Source organism: Orbicella faveolata, unplaced genomic scaffold (genome assembly GCF_042242905.1).
Source record: "Orbicella faveolata isolate gen_17 unplaced genomic scaffold, um_ofav_v1 contig_35, whole genome shotgun sequence".
Taxonomy (NCBI): domain Eukaryota; kingdom Metazoa; phylum Cnidaria; class Anthozoa; order Scleractinia; family Merulinidae; genus Orbicella; species Orbicella faveolata.
In genome coordinates this window covers 2,306,871-2,331,386 of record NW_028301564.1, presented here as the reverse complement: position 1 = coordinate 2,331,386, position 24,516 = coordinate 2,306,871, and the positions used below count along the sequence as shown (strand labels likewise).

Genomic DNA, 24,516 nt, shown 5'->3' with positions numbered 1-24,516 from the left:
AATACAAGTGAGAAGTGGGATATTCCACAGTATACCATGAGAAAGTATTGCTTAACTATTTTATACCATGCCACAGCAACAACAGTGACCAACACCATCACTGCAATGCACGATGGGGAGGTTGAGTGTACAAAAGCTCTCTTGTTTTCTGATGGGCTTTCATTTCTATGGCATGGTGTAAAGTATAGTATCAGAGATAGCCAAATTAGGTAATTTTTTTATCTTTACTTCTCTTTCTTAAGCTTCTGAGGTGGGAAACAGCTTGAATTGTCGGAGCTGGCATACTAACGTAAACACTGATTCTGACATCCATCTTTCTTTCGTCAGACCCTTGTGTGTGACATAAATGCTATGACGCAGGAGTCTCCTGACTGGACAGAAGAGAGTAAATTAGTGCTAGAGTCTCAGCTGCTACTGGCAACAGAAGGTCCACTGTGCCTTGATCCTTCCATAGAGGTTGCACAAGTGGCAAATCAGCTGCAATTCAATAAGAACAAGTTTCACACCCCTGGTATTAGGAGGTATGTGTACCAATTGCTCTTCCACCCTTCCCCCTTGAACGATTTCCACCTGTGAGTTGTGTGTTAGTGTTGTATACATGTAAGGGTGTTTACTGCTAAATTGACTACCATTAGAATTACCCCATATCTGTGTCATAATATGTAATTATAATAAATAATATCTTTTGACCACTCCCCCTGATGGAATTTGTACTCATGACCTCCAGAGATTTCAAGTCTAATGCTCTAACCACTCGGCTGCTGCACTTGAGGGTCGTCCAAGGGGCGCTTCTGGCACGGTTCTCAAATGAAAAAAAAAGAGAGGATCATGGATCACAGATATAAAAATTTTGTTTTCTCGAATCACAAAAATAAGCAAGTAAGATACTCTTAAGATAAGATAAGTATCTTAAGAGTAAGATACTTATCAAGTAAGATAACTTGTTCTTACACCAGAAAGAGTGTTTGAAGAAAGCAAAATTGTGAAAGGCTAGGTCTAGGCTAAATATTGCAAAGTCACACTTGATAGATGACTCTAACCATTCGGAGGTCTCAAATCTCAAAATCACGTCGAACAGAGTGGTGGAATCACGAATATCGGCTAGTAATTCAAGTTCCTCATGGGTCACACAAAACCTTTAGGTCACAGATCACAAAGAATAATTTCCTAAATTCACATTTCACGAAAAATAAATTCAGCTGATCACGTATCACAAGAATATGCTTGTACGACCCTCTACACTTGGCTGTTGTTCGCGTAAAAAGATGATGGACATTCCTGGCAGGGGTCAAACATTAATGAATTTGAGCCATGCGAGAGACATGCGTTCTATTTTATGTCACAGGAGCATTAGACGACACTCACAAGCATTCTGTAATAGGACAGGACTGATGTCATTGGGAAATGCACCAACACAGCTTAAAGTTCTTGATTTTCTGTCAAATTACAAGAAACCACAACCACCTGTCAATCTACGTCTCGCAAAGACACCGCAGACAACAGACACCTGGCGGCAAAAGCCTATACACCTCTCTTCTCCTTCAAGAGTTGATGTAAGTAGTGATAAATATACATCTTGCATGTGGCTTTTGAAAATGTTCCTATTACTAGAAATGGTGAATTTATTCTTGCAAAATTTTTGTTGAGTTTCACCGGCCTCGCAGTCTTGTTTTTTTTTTTTAGCGGTAATGTGTGTCTCTCACTCTGATTTTTTCACAAAGCTATCTTGGAGTCTTGATTTTTTTTCAAGGCTAAGAAAGTCTCCTAGTACCAATTTGTGAGCCTTATTATATTAGCTTAAATGACATTTGAACTTCGAGAACCTGAATGTTTCAAGCTTGCATTTAAAACACTTTGAACTGTGGGTCTCACAATTGACGAAATAAAAATGTTTTGGGCTTGCAAGGGAAAATGCTAGTCTCACCTTCTTACAAGGTCTCACATTTACCATTCACTACTGCTAATTCTGATTTGAATATTTTTTTTAAGGTGGACTTGTATTCCAAAATGATTGAGCGCCCAAAGATGACAGTTGACAATACACCAGAAAAGGTGCAAGAGGTTACACTGGAAGGAGAAAAGACCAATAACAGGAATTACTTCTGCCGTGTGACCATACGACGCCGTCCAACAGACTTGCAGTACTTAGGTGAACTATACCTTGAAGAGGACACCAGTAATTCACAAGGAGCTGCAGCAACAGCAACAGCAGACTCCTCAGACTCCAGCAAGGCAGGGAAGGCGTGTCAGTTTTTCCTTGGAAGTAAACTTGGAGCTCAAAAGTGAGTGCCAGACAAAAGTATTACTGCTAAAGCTCATTTACAGAATTTTTGTTGCCTCTCATTGCAGACCTTCTTGACCTCCCAGACCTCCTAGCTCCCAGGCACTTAATGCAAAAAGTATTTGAAGAAGCTAATCATAAAAGGGGATAAGTGACGATTTTGGTTGCTTTTCGTTTTTCTTGCTCCAAATTAGCTGAATTTTTGCATGTGGTCTTCAATGTAATAGAAAAACGTGGTTCTGTATTTTTGTCGCTGGTTTTTGCTTTGTTTTCGAGTTAAAACGTAGGCAAAAAACTTGGCTTTTCCTAGCCCTGTCTTTAGGAGTTTATTTGTTGAACAGCAAACGGGCAGACTGTTTATAGTGTATGAAGTCAAAACCAAATCCCACAGCGTATAGAGCGGAAATCTGGGAACGGATTGTTTACACCGGTTATTGTGACGTGAACACAACACGTGAATCGATCGAGCGTCAAACGAAATGCCATCAAACAAAAAAGAGATGTGCCGCATTAGAGCTCTGTCAACTAATATCTTAAGCATTGTTTTAAAGTACCTTGTATGCCTACCTGGTGGTTGAGAGGCATCATAAAGCCTCGATAAACCCGTAAGTCATCAGCACGTTTTAAAGAATCAAAATGTGTTCTGAAACTTCGAAGGCAGCTGATATACCGTAATCGTGTTATCGGCGTTCGAAGTCAGGTCGAGCCAGGTAGCAAAGTCCAAGAGCAGTTCTTGCCCAAGAAAAATACCCTCTGGTGAGTTGTGGCCCATTTGCCAAGCGTTGCTAGCGTCAAAGTTTGGAAAGCGAGAACTGGTTTTAGACTTATAAAATTTGTCTTGTATCAACCGCCATGTTTTCCCGCGCACGAGGTGTAAAGACCCTTCCCGGCATGCATTGCGATTACGTTCTGCGGACGTTTCTCGAACTGGTAACTAGATTTAAACATAATAATGGCCAGCAAGTGGCGATCGATTGTAACAGAGCTGTGATCCAGTTTGCGTTGATTTTATTTCAAATCGGTATGATTTGTAGTGTTTTGAGCTTCTGGGATCAGGGGACATGCAGATGTATGGAGACCCGTACGTTGCGCAGAAGGGTTAATCTGTTAATCTGTCAGCCCTATTTATAGAGCGTTTTCACGTGGAGTCATCAAACTCTTAAATCCAAAACTAAACAGCCACCAAAGTTGTTATCCTCATCAGGCATAAGAGGTACCAGCGCATTTTCAACTTGGAAGTTATGGCGGTGCGTGACATAAAGCTACGATCGCGTTTGTCGAAAACTATGTTTTATCTCGTGATTTTTTAGCCATTGAAGACGTTGCCGTATTTGGAAAAGTGCTTATTGAAATGTTTATTTGTTTCATTTTATTTTTATTTACACCTTTTTTTGACCTGAAATCAGCATTTTTGAGCTGATACGTTGCGTGAAATTACCATTTTCAGGAGCCCATCATGGGCTCCTACCATTTTGCTTTTTTCTAAGTAAAACCAACATCCTTGCCGTCACGCGTTAACGTCAAATCAACATTTTAACCTATTTAGACTTGAAATCAACATCATTGAGCTTATGCGCTGCGCGATTTGACATTTTGCTGGTTTCTAAGTGAAACCAACATCCTTACCGTCACGCGTTAACGCGAAATCAACATTTTAACCTATTTAGACCTGAAATCAACATCATTGAGCTTATGCGCTGCGTGAAATTGACATTTTGCTGGTTTCTAAGTGAAACCAACATCCTTGCCGTCACGCGTTAACGCGAAATCAACATTTTAACCTATTTAGACCTGAAATCAACATCATTGAGCTTATGCGCTGCGTGAAATTGACATTTTGCTGGTTTCTAAGTGCAACCAACATCCTTGCCGTCACGCGTTAACGCGAAATCAACATTTTAACCTATTTAGACCTGAAATCAACATCATTGAGCTTATGCGCTGCGTGAAATTGACATTTTGCTGGTTTCTAAGTGAAACCAACATCCTTGCCGTCACGCGTTAACGCGAAATCAACATTTTAACCTATTTAGACCTGAAATCAACATCACTGAGCTTATGCGCTGCGTGAAATTGACATTTTGCTGGTTTCTAAGTGAAACCAACATCCTTGCCGACACGCGTTAACGTCAAATCAACATTTTAACCTATTTAGACTTGAAATCAACATCATTGAGCTTATGCGCTGCGTAAAATTGACATTTTGCTGGTTTCTAAGTGAAACCAACATCCTTGCCGTCACGCGTTAACGTGAAATCAACATTTTAACCTATTTAGACCTGAAATCAACATCATTAAGCTTATGCGTTGCGTGAAATTGACATTTTGCTGGTTTCTAAGTGAAACCAACATCCTTGCCGACACGCGTTAACGTCAAATCAACATTTTAACCTATTTAGACTTGAAATCAACATCATTGAGCTTATGCGCTGCGTAAAATTGACATTTTGCTGGTTTCTAAGTGAAACCAACATCCTTGCCGTCACGCGTTAACGTGAAATCAACATTTTAACCTATTTAGACCTGAAATCAACATCATTAAGCTTATGCGTTGCGTGAAATTGACATTTTGCTGGTTTCTAAGTGAAATCAACCTCCTTGTCGTCACGCGTTAACGTGAAATCAACATTTAAACCTTTTTTGAGCTAAAATCAACATTTTTGAGCTTATACGTTGCGTGGAATTGACATTTTGCTGGTTTCTAAGAGAAATCAACCTCCTTGCCGTCACGCGTTAACGTGAAATCAACATTTTAACCTATTTAGACCTGAAATCAACATCATTAAGCTTATGCGTTGCGTGAAATTGACATTTTGCTGGTTTCTAAGTGAAATCAACCTCCTTGTCGTCACGCGTTAACGTGAAATCAACATTTAAACCTTTTTTGACCTAAAATTAACATTTTTGAGCTTATACGTTGCGTGGAATTGACATTTTGCTGGTTTCTAAGAGAAATCAACCTCCTTGCCGTCACGCGTTAACGTGAAATCAACATTTTAACCTATTTAGACCTGAAATCAACATCATTAAGCTTATGCGTTGCGTGAAATTGACATTTTGCTGGTTTCTAAGTGAAATCAACCTCCTTGTCGTCACGCGTTAACGTGAAATCAACATTTAAACCTTTTTTGACCTAAAATTAACATTTTTGAGCTTATACGTTGCGTGAAATTGACATTTTGCTGCTTGCTAAGTGAGATCAAAGTCCCTACGGTCGCGGCGGGCCGATCCTTTGTTATGATAAACCGAGGCGAGACTTCGACTTATAACAAAGGCTTGGCTTGGTTATTATAACAAAGGATCGGCTCTGTTTATCATAACAAAGGCCCGGCTTCATTTATTTGCAGCCTCGGCGGGAAAAGGGCGTTAGGTATTTTAATCAAAAGTCAACTTTGTCGAAAACGCTCCAAATTTCACATAGAGTTTTGTTTAGGTATGTTTAGCAATGTCCCGTAGTTTTTCCGCTAAACTTTGCTTCGTTTTCAGGATATTGCGTATGCAAAAAACCACTTGGTTTTCCTAGCGGCGTCTTTATAAAGCGAAGCAAAAACCAGCGGCAAAAATACAGGAACACGTTTTTCTATTACATTGAAGACCACATGCAAAAATTCAGCTAATTTGGAGCAAGGAAAAAGAAAAGCAACCAAAATCGTCACTTATCCCCTTTTATGACTAGCTTCTTCATTTGTTAGTATTTCTTTATGCTTATATCTAATGAAAACTACACTGAAAACCTGAATAGGATGTGAATTGTTCATTAACGTAAAGTAGAAGAAATATTTGTTGGAAAGTCTTTCTCTGGGAGGGGGAATTTTTTGATTAAATATTGAATTTTCAGTAGAATAATGAAAACTGTTCTTTTTAGGTGTTAGCATGAATGCTCATCGTGTAACATACAACTTGTCGACTTTTAGTCTTGTTCATTTCAAGGTGTTTGAAGTGTGAATTAAACTCTGACAGGTGATTTTTCTGTGATAGGTATCTACAACAGTTCCAAGACTTGTACACAGAGGAAGGGCGAAAGTCTGTTAAGATATGCACCTATATTCCCGGTCAGCACCAGGTAGCAATGGCTGCAGCTGCTGCCAATCAACAGGCTTCACAGGCACCCAATAACGCCACGCAGACATCAAATGCCACAGTTTCTGTAAATGCAAACATGCAAGATCAAAAACAGGGAAAGGTGGCAATACCTCTGCCGACAGCAACAAACACAGTGACAGTCATTCAAAGTAACAATTTGGCAATGGCATCACACACAACGTTACCAGGCAACAGCACGGTGTCTCAAGTGCCTGTGGTACAAAGCCACAATCTGTCAAATGTCCGGACGTACGGACAGAAGCTGGCCATGTTCCAGCAGCGGGGAACAGTGGTCGGTACAGTTTCAAGTGGCACTGGTGTACCTCTGAGTGGCACAACTAAGATTTCTACAGCAGGTAGGTAGCTAGTCATACCCCTAGCAAATTCTTTGGGTGACAAAGTTGCCCTATGTTTAGGTTGTTGAATTGTGGGGCTCCTTGTATTGCCAGCCATTATTAGTAGTGATTATTAAGAATGATGACAGTTTGAACTTGTTAGGAACAGTGACGCAGTACATTTCAACAGCACAGCCAGGAACAACTCTCCAAGTCACGAATGTAAAACCTGTTCCTGCTTCCTCCATTACAAAATCTGTGCCAGCGACAGGAAGGCGAGTGTCTCATCCGGACACTACAACCACGTTACAGTCACCGACCACACCCAGTGGAGGCTACACAGGTGTTGTAGGTGCCTACATGCAGGTAATAATTTTTGTAGTGGCATTTTGCAAAGTATTTTTGACAAACTGCAAGGAGTTTGGAAATTTGGTCGAACATTGTCTTAATGTTTGACATATCTTCTTATTAAAATCGAAGTGAAAACTAAGGAGAACACAGAGAAATAAAATCAGTGCTAATTAAGATCAGATATCCCAACTTTGTCACAGTGGTGACTTCAAACTTGATAAATTATGAATGAGTTCGAGTGATGAATTTCATTATGAGAAGAAATTTCCTCAAGATGGTCTGGGCAAAATCATTTTTCACAACCAGACAACTTGGCTGGTTCCCAGCCCTTGATGAAAACCCTGCAATTCCCTTCTCTACTCAGGTGAGTAAATGGGTTCTGGTGATTTGTAGGGGTAGCCTGACCAAGGGGCAGCTTGACCAAGGGGCAACCTGTGTGAAGGACTAGGATCTCCTCCAGGGGGCTGACGTAGCAAAACTCCATGACCCTTCCTACAGTAGAAACAGGAATTAAGTGCTGGCACCGATAAGCCGTCAGGTTTTTCCAATCCTTCATGCCGCACCCACAACATGTGATTATATTTGTCTTTTTACAGCCAGTTGTTGGTCCAGGAGGAATGAGTGTCACCGTCCCAGCAGGTGCGACTGTCACTGTCGCTGGTGCCACGCCTATTGTGCCGGTCTCAAACAGTGTGGCTATTGCATCAGGGCCATTACCCACCCAGTTTATTGCAACTGGTTTGAAATCGGCCAATCAAACTATACAGCCAGCACCAGGGACGCCACTTACATTATTACAGGTACAGTTTACATAGGGAATATTACATGGTCGCACAGAGATAGGAAATTTCTTGTTCAGTGTTGAAAAAACAAACCAATCTAAACAATCAACTGAAGGTAATTTTCAAAATTATCAAAACTCAAAATTATCTTTTATTTCATGACTTACTTTTGTTTTTGGTTTCCCACAGGGTACCACAGCCATTCAAACACAACAAGCTCAAATAGTTCACCAGACTAGATCTCCTTCAACGACATTCACTGTAAGTAGCTTGAATATGACAGTGTGTTAACAATGGGCATCTGTCACTAGACCATAAAACTCTCAAACACCTGCTGGTACCAGTTTTATCTGCTGTGACTGCAAAGAGGGTCCTACGTAGGTCTGGTGGGATGCAGGATAAGAGTAAAACTGGAGGTGGGATGTTGAATGACAGAAAATTTAATGGCAGGATACAGGGTAAAAAATACTTTAGCGGGAGCAGGATTTGCTCATTTTGATGGGGAGGATGCGGGATAGTTTCAAAATTGATGGTGTGTGGAGAACTGCAACTCTAACCAGGCAGGGTCAGGAGAAACATTCTCATTGTGGTGATATGGCAAGATTGAGCTTACATAGTGGAGGGTTGGTGGGATTGAACAAGTCTATATTGTGCCCTCTGTAAAGTCATAAGGTTTCGTACTTTGCATGCAGTAGCTTACACCATGCTGAACAATTTTCCTTCAAAGTCCATTCCTTGTTTTACTGTTATGCTGCTCTCCTCCTCACTTCCTTAACACTGCAATCAAAATAATGATCACAAAACGAGATTTGTATTTCTCTTTCACAACAGATTCCAGGTAATTTGGTACCAATTACCCACATACAGTCGGCAGCTGGGGCAGCCATCAGTGCACAGATCCAAACAAAAACCTCTCCACAGGGTACCCCTGCTGGGCAACCAACACCCATCCTTCCAAACACACCACTGTCCCCTCCCTCAGGGATGACAACAGTCACACTAAATACAAGGCCTATACTCCCGCAACAACAACAGCAAAGGAAGATAAATGCAGGTAAATGACAATATGAATAAACAAAAATAACATATCCGAAATTAATACAGAATTGACACAATTAATTCATCATCATCTTTTACGGGTGTATTTGCCACACTATAAGTAATATTAAAAAATAACAATAACAACAACAAACAGTGGTGAGGAGATCTCCAAACCTCACTCAGATTGTTCATGTTGGGCTTCAATATGGTATCCATTACAAAGGAGTTGAGTACAAAACATACATTCAGATTGTGTAGCTTAGTTGCCTTATCATTGTTCCTTTCTTGTGAGTTACAAAGGAAGGCCACTTACATTTTTTTGGTATTAGGGGCTGGAACATCACCAACAGCAATAGCTGCTTTAACATCCACTGTCAACCGCACCACTACAAACCTCCAGCCATTAGTACCAATTAGAACACAACTACAACAACCACAGTTCAAGGTACAGATGGTGCAGTTCCCACAACAAGGAGGTCCTACCCAAATACAATGTCAACCGACTATCGTCCAGTCACCAAGAGGAGCTACCCCTGTTCAGATTCACACACAGGCTCAAGTTGTACAAGGATTACAGCAGGTAGAATCCAGAACCTTATTTTGTTCATCTTATACTCTGTGGTCACATTATTTTTATTAGTTTATAAGTCAAGCTATAGAAACTGAAACTAGAAACAAGGTGACCTGCAGAGTAGGTCTAAGACAGAGGTGAGCGTGATCCTGAAGAGTTATTATGGTGATGGAGTGAGTGACGCCTACGTAATGTTCAGGTTAGCCTGGTTTTGGTTAGCTCTCAATTATGGTATAGTGGAACCCCGCTTTATGGCCACCCTGTTTGTTCGGCCACCTTGCTATTAAGAGCAGTCATTTTCTTATTTAAAGAACCCCTTTAATATGACCACCCTTTTGATACAACCAGATTTTTGTGGCGTGTTGATGACCGGATTAACGAGGTTCCACTGTAATGGCAGCACCCCCTACCCCTTGCTCCCATTTTAGTCCTGCATGACTTGGCAAGTGGGAGCAAGTAGGAGTCATGGTGGTCGGTGGTTAGTAATACTAACTGATATACTATACAGCAATCAGTTAATTTTTTTTTCTCCTCTAAAAGATTCAAGGCAAACCAGTAACCACTGTCAAAGTTACTCAGCAAACACAAGGAGCACAGACAACAGCCAGAGCGCCAGGAAGGTCTCCTGCACAACGGCGGAGATCCCAAAACAAATAAATAATGTTAAATTAAAGATGAGCTAAGTGCATGCATAAGATTGTCTTATCACATACTGACACTAAAATCACATTCATTTGGAAGGTAGAACTTTGTCATCTGCTTACATGTAATTTTCTAGCTAAAACATGTTGCTAAAATATGTACAATGTAATTTTGTAGCTAAAACGTCAAAATTTATATAATACTATAAATTATTATAATGTATTTATGTGTCAGCAAGAATTACTTGCTTGTCCATAAGAGATGTAAATATTCAAAGAGAATAAAAAGAAATAAAAGTGTGCCTCGTAGTAATGTGCCTAGTAGTAGTAACTGATTCAGACCAGTTTTTAACATCAACACTTGTGGAAAAAAATATCCTTTGCTGTTGTCTTGGTTGGTACCACCACTTCTAAATGGTGAACTCAGAGAATGTTTAGGCCAGACTGTTCCATTTCCAATTTGCACATACACATGTATTAAAGGACTAATTATTGGACACAGTAGACTCTTCAGAGCCTCTCTATTTTTTAACACACGTGATGGAAAAACAGTCCCCACACCCTACCCCTTCAAGTCTCCTGTTTTGCACTGGTGTCCAGTTCTCTCATGATTCAACCTGCACATTCAATGATCAAATACAAATACGAGGAAATAGAGGGCTGTGAACAGTCTACATAGTTCAGCCTAAGCAAAAAGGTGTCTGATCAAAAGACCATGACAATCACTGAGAAGATCAATCAAATGGTTTATTATAATATTGTTAATTTTTTTCTTTACACAAATCGCTATGGAAAGTAAAATCATCTATCAATATTAACACAAGCTGTGTGTGTGAGATCTCTGACTTCCTTTCCTCTTCTTACTGCCTTTTTGAAGCACTCTTGTAACTTGTCGTCTGGTAAAGGTGATCCTCCTTTGAAGAGAAAAATGGGTATCTTTAGAAAAACTACTATCATTACTGATATTAATAGCTTCATTTCAAGAAATGTTTGGAAAGCCATAGCTACTTAGTTCTTTGTATGTATTGCATGCCCATCAGTTAATAGGCCCTTTGCAGCTAGGCCATCACATGACCTTTTTTCTCAGACTGCCAGAAAAGGAAAAAGCATGTCGAAAATATTGAAATGGCCAAGTTTGAGGTCCCTGGCATTTAAGAGTGAGATTTTATGACACTTTGAATTTTAACAAATTTAAGACAATTTGTATGAAAAATGTTGTTGGAGAGCTTGCTCTCCAGAGAAATCTAAATTTTTCCGCAAATTCAAACTGTCAAATAAACTTACTCTTTAATGCCAGGAGCCTCAAAATTGGCCATTTGCAATTTTCGAGATGCTCTTTTCCATTTGCAAAGGGCTTACTGCAGGTACACTTGGGATAGATTAGATTAGATTTTGACCATAACGCTAAGTGGGTATAGGGCCAGACACTCTCCTTCGCCATGTCACACAGTCACAAGCAGCCACTGTTTCCTTGCTCCATGAGCCAAAACACAATGCTGTTCTTTCTTTTTCTGCGGTTCTCCGCCAAGTCTCTTTCGGACTGCCACGACTTCTTCCTTCTGGGGCCCACGTTAATACTGTCTTAGTATGTTTATTTGGATCCATTCTGAGAACGTGGCCAATGAACTTCCAGCGCCGCCAGAAGGTTTGCTCACTGATGGTACCGATGTTAGCCCACTTTTGGGCTAACATCAATTAACATTAATTTTCACCTGGCTTGTGAACTGCTGCAATTTTGTCATCATCTGTTACAACCACTGTGACGACTCCTGTCAATAGGTTTTCCTCTTCATCTGTTGGATCAGCAAACAGTACTGTGCTACAAATAAAAAAGAAAAATGGCAGAGACAAAAAATGTTGGAATCGTGACCTATGACATAGAAAATTGGATAAGTTGCATTATTATATCTCTCAGTTAGTATGCGCACTGTGATTGGTCAGTTGGCCTTAACCTACTGTACGGCCCGCTAAAGTTTAAAGCTGTTTTTGTTGCCAAAATGGTTCATGATGTATTGCCAAGTGTTCTAACTTGTTTAGCAGGTAAAAGTTTAAAACTTTCTGTTACTTCTGAAATTGTGTATTAAAACCTACGAAAAACTTACGAGTCACTTCACAATGATTTCAAATTGAGTTGTTTTGCTTTCGAGGTGCATCAGAAATTTGACGCTGTTCTGCGTGAATAGAAATCGTTCCCGAGGCCATCAGACACACAGTAGAGATATAATCAATCTTACTAACCTCGTTTTCTCAGTTTGGACTGTCAGTTACAAATCCTCATTTTCCCCTTCAATTTATGACCAGCGTGCTTTGCGCTTAGGCCATAAATTGATGGGGAACAACTCAGTCTGTAACTCACAGTATGGCCCTCAAACTCGGTTAGTAAGAGGTATATACAATACAATAAGGTTTATTCAGTTCCTCGAGATCTTCATAGATTGCCTAATTTACAGGCTATGTTCAAGCATAACATCAAAAATATTGCTGTAGTTGCAGCAAGTGAAAGGATAAAGAGTGTGCGCAGAATATTTTTAACAAGATGGTTGAATTAGTAGCAGGATGCAGGAGGGTACAAGAGGTTACTAAGTGCTTGATAACAGAAAATTTATCGCTGTAGTAAGAATGTGAAGCTGATGTTCCGAGTGTTAGCCCTTGGGCAGAGCAAAGAGTGGCAGAAGTGATTTTGTCAGAGTGCAGTGATTTGAGGGTGGTATGAGCTTCCTAAATTGAACACTTCTTGTGAGTGCACTAGGACAATTTAGTAAGTAGTCCACCAGTCAAGTAAGAAGACGTCCAGTCAGAAAATCATGATTGATCATAGAATATAAAAGAATAGCTTTCATCTAAAGACATCAAAACTTACTCATCAAATACACCAAACGTGGCAGAAACTGGATGTTTTTTAAGGTTCAGTGGAACTTCTCTCTCTTCAGATGGTACTGGAGTTTGTGTTTCTTCATCTATCTTTACTGAATAAAGCTGAGCTGAAAATGAATTGACATAGAACTAACTTCATTTTTAACTTAACAGCTGATAAGAGTTATAGGGTTTGCCAAATGGGCCATCTTGATGCTGCCCAGTCAAAGAACTCTCTTCTGCTTTGTCTTGTTTCTGCCTTTTTATGTGCTATTTTTAATGGGCAGTTGTTAACATGACACAAATACAGTGGGCCAGATGTTAATATCTAAAATATCAGATTTCCAAAATATTCATAGCCCGTCAAATAAACTACCAGTTAAAAATTCTTACTCCACAATAATTTTAAGGAGCGTAAATTTGCTAGCTTTTTATGGCTGTTCGTTTTAATTTTCTTGAGGGCTTCAGCAAGATCTTAAAGGAGCTCAGTCATGGTTTGTGCATATTGAAAAGTTTAGCCCCAATTTTTCAAATTTGTCGTTTGTAATCCGTGTTAATCTTCTCCATGCTTAGCCATCCTTGTTCCTTTATGGTTCATCATTATTGCTTTGGTGTTTTGCTATCTTATTAAACTGTTATTTTCAGAATATAAAACTTTAAGTTAAAAAGCTGTTAAAATTATGAGTCTAAACGTTTTCGATCTGTTTGATCGTCATGACTCTGATGGTGATCAAACAGATCAAAAACGTTTAGACTCATAATTTTAACAGCTTTTTACCTAAAAGTTTTATATTTTACTTTTATCGGCAAAATGCATATATGTTATTTTCAGGTTTCCTACCATTTAAAGGTAATTTTGTATGTGACCAAAATAATTCAAAATACCATGACTGAACTCCATTAAGATCTTATACTCACAAAAGAGACTAAACTTTGAATGAAAACAATGAAGCCTTATATTCTGCATCTTATGGTTTGGGTGTAATGTGCCTGCAACATAGGCCTGCAATGCATACGAAGACTTTCAAATACTTGGGTAACATATTTAGTCAATAAACAGTATTTGTGATTGTGACTGATCACATTAAGACCCTGTTACTTCTGGCTGTGTCTTCTTATTAATTTTTGATGCTGACTCCTGACACTACAACATCACTCACTGTTTTGTAGAGCAGCCATGGTAGCTACTAGGCAGGCATCTGTTATGTTTCCGTCATAGCTCAAACACATCATGTCAACATACAGGACCCATGATAACTGTAACAAAAAACAGGGATACAATTTATTGTATACGTAAGAAATAACTAGACTGGGGGTATTGAAGGGGAAATAAATAGGATAAAAGGTTTTTCTTTTGAGTGCTATGAAAGTGGTTCTTGTGTATTTTTGTTACAAATTCTCTTCACTATGGTCAGTGGTGTCTGGGTTGTGTTCTGAGAGGTATTTGCTTTGCCGAACATTCTATGGTAGCAGCCTTGTCCCAGGGCACTCTCTCCTTAGCAAGCACAAAGATCCTGGGAACAAGTTCAGGTGTGTGCCATTTGGTGACATCACCACTCAAGATAGAAACAGACTGAAGGGTTCACAGGGCAAAACCATTGCTACACAGTAGTTATTTTGGAGGTGTTAATTCCCTTTTTTTATTTACATTTCCTTAAGTTTGTACCCTCCCCTTCCAACTTTAAAGAGAGCAGTATAGCCACATATTCATAAACATAAGAAAGTCGGACATTTAAATTTAAGCCATGATGTTGAGCACCGCATTTCTTACCTTGCCTTCCACAATACATAACTCCTCAAGATTGATGGGTTCACAGCTGACGAGGCAAATGATTCAATAATTATTACATCAATAATGATTAATTAATTAATTAAATAATACAGTTTCTGAAGCTGGCCTTCTCATTTGACTCAGTTCAAAAATGCCACTTTTATTGAGGAACACTCAACCCTTATTTAGTTAAGGACGTCTTCTACTTACTTTGAGATGACATCTGCAACAAACTGGCTGAGAACTTGCGCCTGTTCACTAGGAGGACCAGGACGAAAACGTGACGAACAAAGAGGAGGGAGATCTACATTGGGAACTGGATTAAAAATCACAATTATAATGAAACACTACTTTGTAAACTGTCCCATTAAAAATTAATACTGATCATAATTATAACAATGCATATTTAACTATTGAAATTTATACTTTTGTAAATTTGATTAAAGAACAGTGACTAGGAAGATCTACATGTACATCAGAAAGTGGATTAATTAAAATGCAACAAGAGTAAAATATTGAGCACGTGTCCTATTACCCGGCACTTTTCCAAACTGATCATCAAGTATAAATAAAATAAAGTGCAACTTCATCTTTAAGTGGATATATGTGTCAATACTTGCAAAGACTATCTATACAATCATTATTTTTTACAAATTGTAAAAAATACAAAATAATTGAAAATCTTTGACTGACCAATAAATCCATGTTTTGGATTCTCCTGGCTTGGCACAGCAAATTCCTAAGGATGAAAACCAGAAGGGAAACTGATATTAGTATGAACATTAATTTTTGTGAGTTATGTTTCCTTCCTATTTATTGTTTTATGTATTGTCAAACACTAGCTATATGTTTCACAAGTGGTTAAGAAATAAACTTGTGTCTTCATTTTATGGGAGGTGTGGTGGCCTCGTGGTTAGTGTGCTCGACTCCGGATCAAGTGGTCCAGGTTCAACCCCTGGCTGGAGACATTGTGATGTGTTCTTGGGTAAAACACTTTACTCTCACAGTACCTCTCACTACCCAGGTGTATAAATGGCCAAATTCAATGGTGGAGGTAACCCTGCGATGGACTAGCATATCATCCAGGGGGAAGTAGAAACACTCCTTGATGCTTCAAGCTACTGAAACTGGAGAAAAGCACCATCCTGACTTCACAATTTTTTTAGCTGTATTTTACCCTGGTCTGCAGTCTGCAGTTGACATGCAGTTCACAGCCTGCATTTCACATTGCCTTCTTTTCTAATGTCATTTCTATGGTCTATAGGAGTGAAGACCATGATAAAGCTGGTTGATTAACTTTTTTACAATCAGAAATTGAAAATCTGACTATCTGCAATCATGTTTTGCTCTAATTTATTTTTAGTTCACTATTATTAAGTCTTTAAAGTACACTACAATTATACTAACTGCCTTGACTCCACAAACAACTGTTGTATTTCCAAGTTTGACCAAAGCCGAGCCTTCAGCTGTCGATATTGAACCTGAAAATATTGATTGAAAAGATGGTTAAGCTAACATACTTACAATACGGTAGTCTTACCTGTTATTACCAAACATCTCATGCAAAATTAGAATACATGTAAGACATGTAAGCTGATTGTCTTACCAACATTAAGAATCGTTTTCCTGAATTCCAAAAGTGCACGACCATCTGGTCTCACATCCTCCTTCTACAAATAATCGGCAGAAAGTTTAAAGCCTCATAAGTTCTGTTTCTACGAATTTCTGCGAATTATAACTCTGCTTGGGATCTTAACTTCACCTGACGTAAGTTGTTTCTGCGTAAAACGGTAACAGAACATTACTATAGTAAAAGATCAATCATCTTACCAGAAATTGCCTGTAATATTCTAAAGGTTGCGCAGTCCTAGAGGGCAGAAAGGAAGGTAAATAACCAAATGAAAAGCTACATGACGAGAAAAACATGTGCATAGCTTACTTAAAATCGGCCGCCATTTTGATCGATCGTGAGATTGGTACTAGCCGCTTGCTTGCAGTACGGCAGACTCAGATAGCTTTACCCCATCCCCGAACACTTTTGGTAAAATAGACTAAAACTTAGCCCCTCCAGGCCCCTCCCCCTTGCCACTTTAAAATCATCACATTTCTAGTCCAACTTGTCCAGACTTTTCCACCATACCGTAAAATTCCGAAGATAAGCCCCTCCGTGTATGAACCCCTCCGTATAGAAGCCCCCCAAATCTGAAACGCAAAAATACTTCTATTGTAGCGAATGCCAAGACTCAACAGGCCGTTCTTTGAAAACTTCGCAAGTTTATTTTAAGATTACAAGGTTCCTTTTCCTCTCTCGCTCTGACTGTGTGCTTGTACTAAAAGACTCAACACACGGCACTCCTTAAAACTTACCGAAACCTAATTTGATTGGCTTACAACCCTTTCTAAACAGTTTTGTTGATAAGATGAAACGCGTTTACAATCTGGTGCTAATTAACTGGTAATCATCGACTGAACTAATTGAGACTGTCAGGCACGTGCTTCCGATTTCTATTATTCCTAGATTCCCTGAATCACGCAACTTAAAAATAGGATAAACTGTCACACAATTAAATTGGAACTCTCATGACACCTATAATAAGCCCCTCCGAATATAAGCCCCCGGGGGCTTGTATTTGGAAATTATCCTCAGTTATACAAACCAAAGCAAACTACACATAATTACCATTATCAGGAAGCCTTTTTTAGTCATAAAGAATGTTCTGTGCACTAAAGCAATGTGGTCAACAAGTGTTCAAGTTTATTGTCTTTTACGCAGTTCGCCCTTCACTCGCGCCTTGAATTCCTTCGGTCTGTAGACAAAGTATTTGCAAGGAAGTTCGGTTTATGGCCGTTGTGTTTGAACTTGGCATTTTCAGTGTGATTAATTTGTTACGAATTTCTAGCTAAAACCCTAATATTACCAGTTGCACATTCAAAAATTTTGACACAAATTTCCCTCCAATTATAATCTCAACCAATTTTGAAACGCAAATTTCCCTCCTATAGTAATCCCCTCCGAATATAAGCCCCTTCCAAAAATAAGCCCCTCAAAAAGGTCCTTTGAATTTTATGGTATATGGACACTTGATTTTATTTATTAATTTAATTTGCAGATTAGAGCGGTTTTCAATTGACTGTCGCAAAACCAAAACCAAAGTAATCACTCTAGCCAATCACAAAGTTAATGTCTGTTCCACTACGCAACGAACGAAGGCGGGGTGTTGCTGGGAATGCAAAGGAACAAGGCACCAGTGGAGTGGCCCCGAAAGGAAGGCGGTACCCAACTGAGAGATCGGTGCTTGGACGGTTGCTATGGAAACCGATGCCATAGCGAGGCCCTTTGCAAACTTGCACGGAGCAAGCTGCCAGGCCGAGGTTTAGGCTGCGCTGCAATACATTAACTTCTGTCGATCAAAGATAGACATCAAGCAATAAACACTACAGTGAACCAATCAAAACTCGTAGTAATTACATGTGGCTGACGCAAAGCGCCGGAAAACGCGTGCGAACGAGTTGCGATTGGTTTTGGTTTTACTTCTGATTGGATGAAAAAGTGGTGCGAGTTTTTTAAGCCAATCGCATGGCGTAGTAATCGCAAAACCAATTTTAATATAATTTGTATTAAATTAATTAATTTAATTAATGTAGCTTTTGATATATATATTGTTAACGTGAATAACCATTGTTTACCACTGCAGTATCCTACTCCAGGCATTCAGGTTTGTTACAATGTGAAAAATAGAGGATTACGAAGAGCACTTGGGGAAAAAATTATTTTGGTGGCTGCAGTGCTCAGCCCGTTCCAGGCATTCAGTCAGTTGTCGAGCAGCATGAAAGAAAATCATGTCAAATTGATTTTCTGTAGCCAGTATTTCATAACCCCTTAAAGTTAAGTAGTCACCGTCTTGCTGTCAATGACAAAAATGAACAGATCAAGATAACGTTGCCAAAACAGCTAAGCCAGCCACCTATATAACTTGGAAAGACTTCTTGTCATAACCATTATTTTATTTTTGATATCAATAATTTATTCCTGCTATATTTTACTAATTTTATAAGATAAGTTACCCAACAAGTATGTGCAGTATAGTAAAATCCTTTACATAGAAGCAGAAGCTTATCACCCTGACGGGGTGATAAGCTTCTCATAGAAGACCTAGTCAACCAGCCCATGGTATAGTCTCTACTCTACAGGCATATTTCTTTCTCTCACCTTAAGGCATAAAGAAAAATAAGGACCTGGTAAATTATGATTGGTGTCATTCAGTGGCATCATGATCTTTCAGGTCAAAGTGAAAGAGCAGGAAGAGAGCTATCCACAAGGTTCTAGGCTAACCAGTCCCTTACAGAAAATTGAATAATTCAGTGTCTACATACAATTAGCTGTTTTTAGGCAATATTATATAATTTATTATAACATTATTAATATCAAAATAATGCTACAGGATATGAATGTAATGCAATATGTTTTCAACAAGTTTTCATTACAACTGTGCATTATAAAACACCAAAAATTGAACAAGTCCCACTAACTTTCACATCATATCTATTCTTTATACAAATCTTATCTGACAAAGAATTGCAGCTTTAAAAGCATGGGAACGTTATGCAAGATAATCAGAGGTATTTTACCCACATACATAAATTATACAAATGTTCAAGATTGGTTCCATTACCTCCAATTACCGGTTAGTTGTAAAATCATTTAACCACACTCAACTTTCTCAGTTATTCAGCTAGGGTGTGTTAATGATTATTTACATACATGCAATCAACTTAGAACTACAATGGAGGATTTATTAACTGAAGCTCTATATTTATATTATTTCCAAAGACCATTCCTTGTGCTGCTTTGCTGTTTTTTTCTTTAAAGAACACTGTACACTGTTTTATTTACTGCTCCTTCAACAGCATGCAAACTCTGCTAACAGTTTTGTTGTGCTGCCCTCAATCACCTTAGTGGACATCTCAAGAAAAAAAGTTTACTTCAGTATGTTCAAAAAGTCATGTCTGTGGCTTTTTAATTACAGATTTTGACCCATTTTGTTTAGTTCTTTTCTTTTTCAAGGTTCGTTGGTTTCCATCATAGTCCTGATAGATTACAGCCAAAAACACAATCATTAGTTAAGATGCAAACTTCAGAGTCCTCAAGTTGTTGAAAGGTGCAGTAACATCAAAAAAACAAAAAAAAGAAATGAAAAACTGTTGATTGAATATTCTAGAAAAATCTTCTTGTAAAAGAATATTATTGGTATTGGTAGCAAGTGTATTTCTTGACAACGTATATAATTATTCTGTAAATAGTTGATTTAGTAGCCTTCTGTGCATTCTTTAGGCTTATCATGCATTCTTCCAGTCTCTCACTGAGGAGAAATGTGTAACGAAGCAAAAGAATGTCTCTTTAGGAGGCAGACTCAAAGTTTCATCTTCATCATTAGTTCACGTTGATACAGGAGCTAATGCATTTCTTTTAGTGAAATATGACTATCTGTTCTTATGAATCAAAACTACTACATATTAATATCATGTAGTAAACATAGAGCTCAATGCTCTCACAGCACAATCCGGAAGCTAAAAAGACCGCCGAAAACTAAAATGAAATTTCATAACAGCAGCGTTCAATAGACTGCTAGACAGGCTACTAAAACAAAATATCTAGTTGAATATGATCGTGAAAATATCTAATTTGTTATCTTATTTTGATTACCATATTATGGTGAAAAATATAAGATATTTAGTACATAATTTTATAAAGTTATCAGCCCAATGGCTTTGTTGTTCATTAACATCTATCTTTGTGTTGTTCAGCAAGTCTAATGAGTTATAAACATCAGCTTGTGGGTTCACAAAGTTTCTAGCTCAGTGGCGATTGAGATGACGTATATTCTGACAAGAATCTCTGTTATACAACACAATATTAAGAACATCTGATCCAACTTACAAAATGTCTCTGTTGTAAATTCCATGTGTTTGTAAACATCATTGAATGCTTCCACCCAAAGCAAGTAATTCTCCATTGCATCCATGTGTGTCCTTATATCGAGTGTGAAGTTGGTCTGTCCTCTGGTTCTCTCATCTGATAGAGAACCTTATCAAGCCACTTCAGTGGACCACGCAAATGGATTTCAATCCAGCATGGTGTACTAGTAACATCTTGCCGATGATACTCAGCTCCCCAACCCTTGACAAAACTCAAACGAATTGAGCACATCTTTACCAACTCATACACAGCCTTAAAATCATAGTTAACTGATTGTGAAAGCAACTGTGCAAATTCCTGGTTGTTGAAAATTTTCAGTGTACATCCTGACGGAATCTTGCAAACTGTGGTAGGGTGGAACCCATGACTGTGGTTACAATTCCTGCTCTGAACAAAAATGGCAGAATCGCTCAGGCATTCAGCATAAACTTCTCCACCAACATAATACAGATGCACGCCTTTTCCAATGTGTCGTCTTGTGTTCTCAATGGTTGAGTTACGATTGACGTTGGATAACAGACCTAAGCAGAATCTTTCCGAGTTTGCAGTGTTAGGATCAGTGAATCCATCCACAATGATGCTAGTGGAGTTAGCTTGAAACTGCTCACCAACTCTGTTATTCAGCTCATAATAGGAGATAGAGCACCATGACGAAGGTTCATGATAACTCACTGGTGTCACATGGGATAAATCTAAGAGGAAAAAATGTTGTACAATATAAAATTCTAGTAAATAAATAAGTAAAAGCTATTAGTTATAAACTTGTCATGTTGCACTTAGGCTTTCAAAAGTGGGGCACCTACTCCTATTAAAGGAGCTACATCACAGTTTGCGCATCTTGAAAAGTTTAGACAAGATTTTTCATGTTTGTCATATTTTGTAATCTGTGTCGATCTTCTCCATCCTTAACTATCCTTGTTCCTTAAATTTATGGTTTATTATTACCTCTTTGGTGTTTTTCTATCAGAGTAAACTATTATTTTCAGATTACCTTCAATTTAAAGGTAATTTTGCATGTGGTCAAAATTCCATCAGCTCCTCTAAGATGTTCAGTGATTTCTGAGAGTGTAGACACACTACGACAACAACCATGGTTCAAATCCAAAAAGAATCTCTGTACAAGCTTATTTTACACTCAGTAAAACCACAATATCATCCAGAGTTCTTTGCCTGATTAACAGTGTAATAACACTCTGCAACGCTTACACAGATGTTACAAAAAAGTTATCTGCTTCCTTCACCTCACTACAATAGTACCGTGTCAACTTACATGGCAGATTCACCATTGTTGGTGGAGATCCTACAGAATCCACATCCATAGCATTAGGATCCACCGAACAAGGAGACCCCGCATCTTCAGAAATATAACTTTTTGGTGACTCTATTCAAAAAGAACACATTCAATGTCATAAAACTTACAAAATAATTGTAAACTGAAGTTACGGTGGATTGTACATTGGTGTTTAAATGCTTAGAGCACTGGATTCTTGGAGGGTACTTGGGCCCTGTTAAATCTTCTGTGTTCTGTTTGTGGACAAGACATTTTACAGTACTCCAAAGTGTCTCTCTCTACCCAGGAGTACAAATGAGTACTGGTCAGCAAATTGTTGCCCAGGGCAACCTTACTGAATGCCCAGGAATCACCTGTAATGGCTTAGGATCCCCGGGGGAAGAGTACTTCCAGAAAAGTTGGGTGGGGGTGTGTGGCCCACTTCCCAAAACCCTTACCCTATTTATCTGTGTTTTTTGCTACCCTATTTATGACCTATCCAAAAATTTAATAGCCTATTTATGACCGTTGTGGCTGACACAGTCACCCTAAACATAAGTTATAAAGGGCTTTTGTTGACAGTTTTATCAATAAAGATGAAAAGGTAGCTTCTTCTAAAAAACATACCCAATTCAAGACTAGAGTGCTAAAACCATACCCTATTTATACCCAAAATGGCCAAAATCGATACCCTATTTATGACCAAACCGGCTGAAAAACGCTACCCTTTGGGGCCGCACATACCTATATAGCCCATATAACCCCACCCCCCAGCTTTAGGATCCAATACTCCTAGTCATTTCTTGCTACAAAAACCTGATCTAAGCACCAGTGCTGATAGGCCCTCTAACCACTCCTCACTGATGTCTTAATAGACTCTGCCTTACCTGGCACATAGATGTTTGGGCTCTTATCCACCTGTTGTGGTTGTTGTTTGAATGGAAAGCAGGCATTGTATGGCATTGGAGGTTCCTCAGCACTACGAAACGGGGAAGGTAACGGGGGTGGAAGTTTTGGATATTCACTTTGTCGTGGTACCAATACTGGTGGCAAAACTGTTGAAAAGAAGACAGCAAAAAAATAATGCTATTTATTTATATAAAAAAAAACAAGTGTGTCAATTTGTAATGGCAAATATCATTTCAAACATTTTATAATAACATGGACTAGGAAAACATACCGACAGGAAGACGGCAAAAAATGGCAAAAATAGCACTTGATTCCCTTTAGAAATGTCAGGGGAAGCCTCGCTAGAAATTTCAAAAAGTAGCCCTGAAAGGTACCCAAATCTCATTTGTGGGCATGGCTCAAAGTCACCCTCTAAAACAACAAATAAGCTGACACTGAATGTGCATTTCCAGAAAATATCCATACCTACACAAAGGAAGGTTAATGGAAATTCCAAGGGAGAGGGGGGTTTCAAAAGTCCAATTTTTTAAAGGAAAGTATGACACTAAAATAGAATTTCTGAAGGGGTGGGGGGGGGGTTCAAGCTAAAAAACGTTCCGTGGGAGGGGTATGGATATTTTCTGGAACAACACAATACAATTTTTCCACTCAACGGTCTAACAAGTACTGCAAAACTCCAACAGCAGTCATTTTACATTTACCACCCTGATATAAGTGCTATACCAATTGACAAATTATGACGAGTTGTAGGCAAGTTCCCCTGGGATTCCCCCCCAACCAGGGGGACGGGGGTTCATATAGAAATGAACAAATGTTCCCATTGGATAATGGACTGCTTGTTTTGGAATACAAACAAAATTCAGAACACCTTTTTTTTTTGCATTGCCACAGATTAAAAATATAAACAGTTGATATTTAGTTAGGACTGCGTTGTTGACATTTAAGCTTGCTTACAAATAAACTCGGCTCTTAGCAAGCTCTACTTACCTGGACTTTCAACTCGTTTGTAGTGGAAAGGGTTAATGCACACTTCTTTTAGATGTTTTAGCGCAAACGCATACTCGCAGCAATCCAATGCCTTTAACTCGTGGGGGCTTTGAAGATCAGGCCATCGCCAAACGCGGCAGTATATTACATGTGGTAGACCTTTTCTGTGACGGATTTGAATGCGTCCGTCTGTACCGCGAGGGAGTGTTACACATTGCGACGGCTGATCTGGGTTTGAAAGCGCTTTTTCCAGCTCCTCTAAAGCACCTTTCTTCTTCTTAAGCTTTTTGGATAAATACGCAATAGCAATTTCAGCCCATTTTTCCTCTTCGTCGCCCTGTTTCCAACCGAGGAGTCTCTTCACAGCGGGGTGAGTAAATGAAAACAATGAAGACATGTTAGCCATCTTCGAAAGGTACAAACCACTACCCAATGAGATTTTGTGCTAGCCCCAGTTTGCCGAAAATACTATCGTCTACCCGCTGATGTTTGTTTCGCACAGCCATATACTTTGGTCTTGCCTACTGACAAAGGAGAGACAACACGAGACAACCGTGAGTTTTGCGCATACAAATACTTCGTCACTCGATCTTCCCTTGGACATCGGCAGACAGGTGACGCCAAGGTGATTAGACGAAATAGATGGGAGGGGAGGGAGCGAAAA

General features: G+C 39.0%; 3 protein-coding genes across 5 annotated transcripts in view; 1 reads left to right on the top strand and 2 right to left on the bottom strand.

The window, feature by feature from the left end:
* LOC110048443 (uncharacterized) overlaps nucleotides 1-10,385 on the top strand; it is a 28,343-nt gene extending 17,958 nt beyond the window's left edge. For both annotated transcript variants that reach the window (XM_089274132.1, XM_089274133.1), the window contains 10 exons: nucleotides 328-521; nucleotides 1,346-1,553; nucleotides 1,990-2,282; nucleotides 6,260-6,720; nucleotides 6,863-7,065; nucleotides 7,647-7,850; nucleotides 8,022-8,093; nucleotides 8,664-8,886; nucleotides 9,203-9,453; nucleotides 9,985-10,385. In XM_089274132.1, coding sequence (XP_089130258.1) covers nucleotides 328-521; nucleotides 1,346-1,553; nucleotides 1,990-2,282; nucleotides 6,260-6,720; nucleotides 6,863-7,065; nucleotides 7,647-7,850; nucleotides 8,022-8,093; nucleotides 8,664-8,886; nucleotides 9,203-9,453; nucleotides 9,985-10,101 — 2,226 coding nt within the window. In that variant the 3' untranslated portion in view covers nucleotides 10,102-10,385. The remainder of the gene's footprint in view (nucleotides 1-327; nucleotides 522-1,345; nucleotides 1,554-1,989; nucleotides 2,283-6,259; nucleotides 6,721-6,862; nucleotides 7,066-7,646; nucleotides 7,851-8,021; nucleotides 8,094-8,663; nucleotides 8,887-9,202; nucleotides 9,454-9,984) is intronic.
* Nucleotides 10,386-10,811: 426 nt separating this feature from the next.
* LOC110048444 (exosome complex component RRP43-like) lies at nucleotides 10,812-16,688 on the bottom strand. Of its 2 annotated transcripts, XM_089274135.1 has the most exons (11): nucleotides 16,649-16,688; nucleotides 16,540-16,576; nucleotides 16,316-16,379; nucleotides 16,117-16,190; nucleotides 15,403-15,448; nucleotides 14,920-15,025; nucleotides 14,710-14,755; nucleotides 14,099-14,195; nucleotides 12,946-13,066; nucleotides 11,798-11,904; nucleotides 10,812-10,999 (listed from the first exon to the last, which is right to left on the bottom strand). In XM_089274135.1, exons 1-11 carry the CDS (start codon nucleotides 16,663-16,665, stop codon nucleotides 10,887-10,889), a joined length of 828 nt encoding a protein of 275 aa, XP_089130261.1. In that variant the 5' UTR covers nucleotides 16,666-16,688; the 3' UTR covers nucleotides 10,812-10,886. The 2 variants fall into 2 exon arrangements, with proteins under 2 accessions (XP_089130261.1, XP_089130260.1); XM_089274134.1 differs by lacking the exon at nucleotides 16,649-16,688 and having other exon boundaries at nucleotides 16,540-16,642.
* A 2,005-nt stretch (nucleotides 16,689-18,693) lies between these two features.
* Nucleotides 18,694-24,476, bottom strand: LOC110048451 (SMAD family member 9-like). The gene is made up of 4 exons (XM_020754248.2): nucleotides 23,853-24,476; nucleotides 22,844-23,011; nucleotides 21,957-22,067; nucleotides 18,694-21,378 (listed from the first exon to the last, which is right to left on the bottom strand). Exons 1-4 carry the CDS (start codon nucleotides 24,256-24,258, stop codon nucleotides 20,741-20,743), a joined length of 1,323 nt encoding a protein of 440 aa, XP_020609907.1. The 5' UTR covers nucleotides 24,259-24,476; the 3' UTR covers nucleotides 18,694-20,740.
* Nucleotides 24,477-24,516: the final 40 nt, after the last annotated feature.

What these genes read in the sequence shown, in the direction of transcription:
- LOC110048444 (XM_089274134.1), bottom strand. Translation starts at nt 16,641, where the DNA reads ATGCACATGTTTTTCTCGTCATGTAGCTTTTCATTTGGTTATTTACCT. An exon ending in AATATTACAGGCAATTTCTG is followed by an intron (nt 16,380 to 16,539) that starts GTAAGATGATTG and finishes GATTATTTGTAG; the next exon opens with AAGGAGGATGTGAGACCAGA. An exon ending in TTGTTTGTGGAGTCAAGGCA is followed by an intron (nt 15,449 to 16,116) that starts GTTAGTATAATT and finishes TTTCATCCTTAG; the next exon opens with GAATTTGCTGTGCCAAGCCA.
- LOC110048451 (XM_020754248.2), bottom strand. Translation starts at nt 24,258, where the DNA reads ATGGCTAACATGTCTTCATTGTTTTCATTTACTCACCCCGCTGTGAAG. An exon ending in CCCAAACATCTATGTGCCAG is followed by an intron (nt 22,068 to 22,843) that starts GTAAGGCAGAGT and finishes CTTTTTGAATAG; the next exon opens with AGTCACCAAAAAGTTATATT. An exon ending in AACAATGGTGAATCTGCCAT is followed by an intron (nt 21,379 to 21,956) that starts GTAAGTTGACAC and finishes TTTTCCTCTTAG; the next exon opens with ATTTATCCCATGTGACACCA.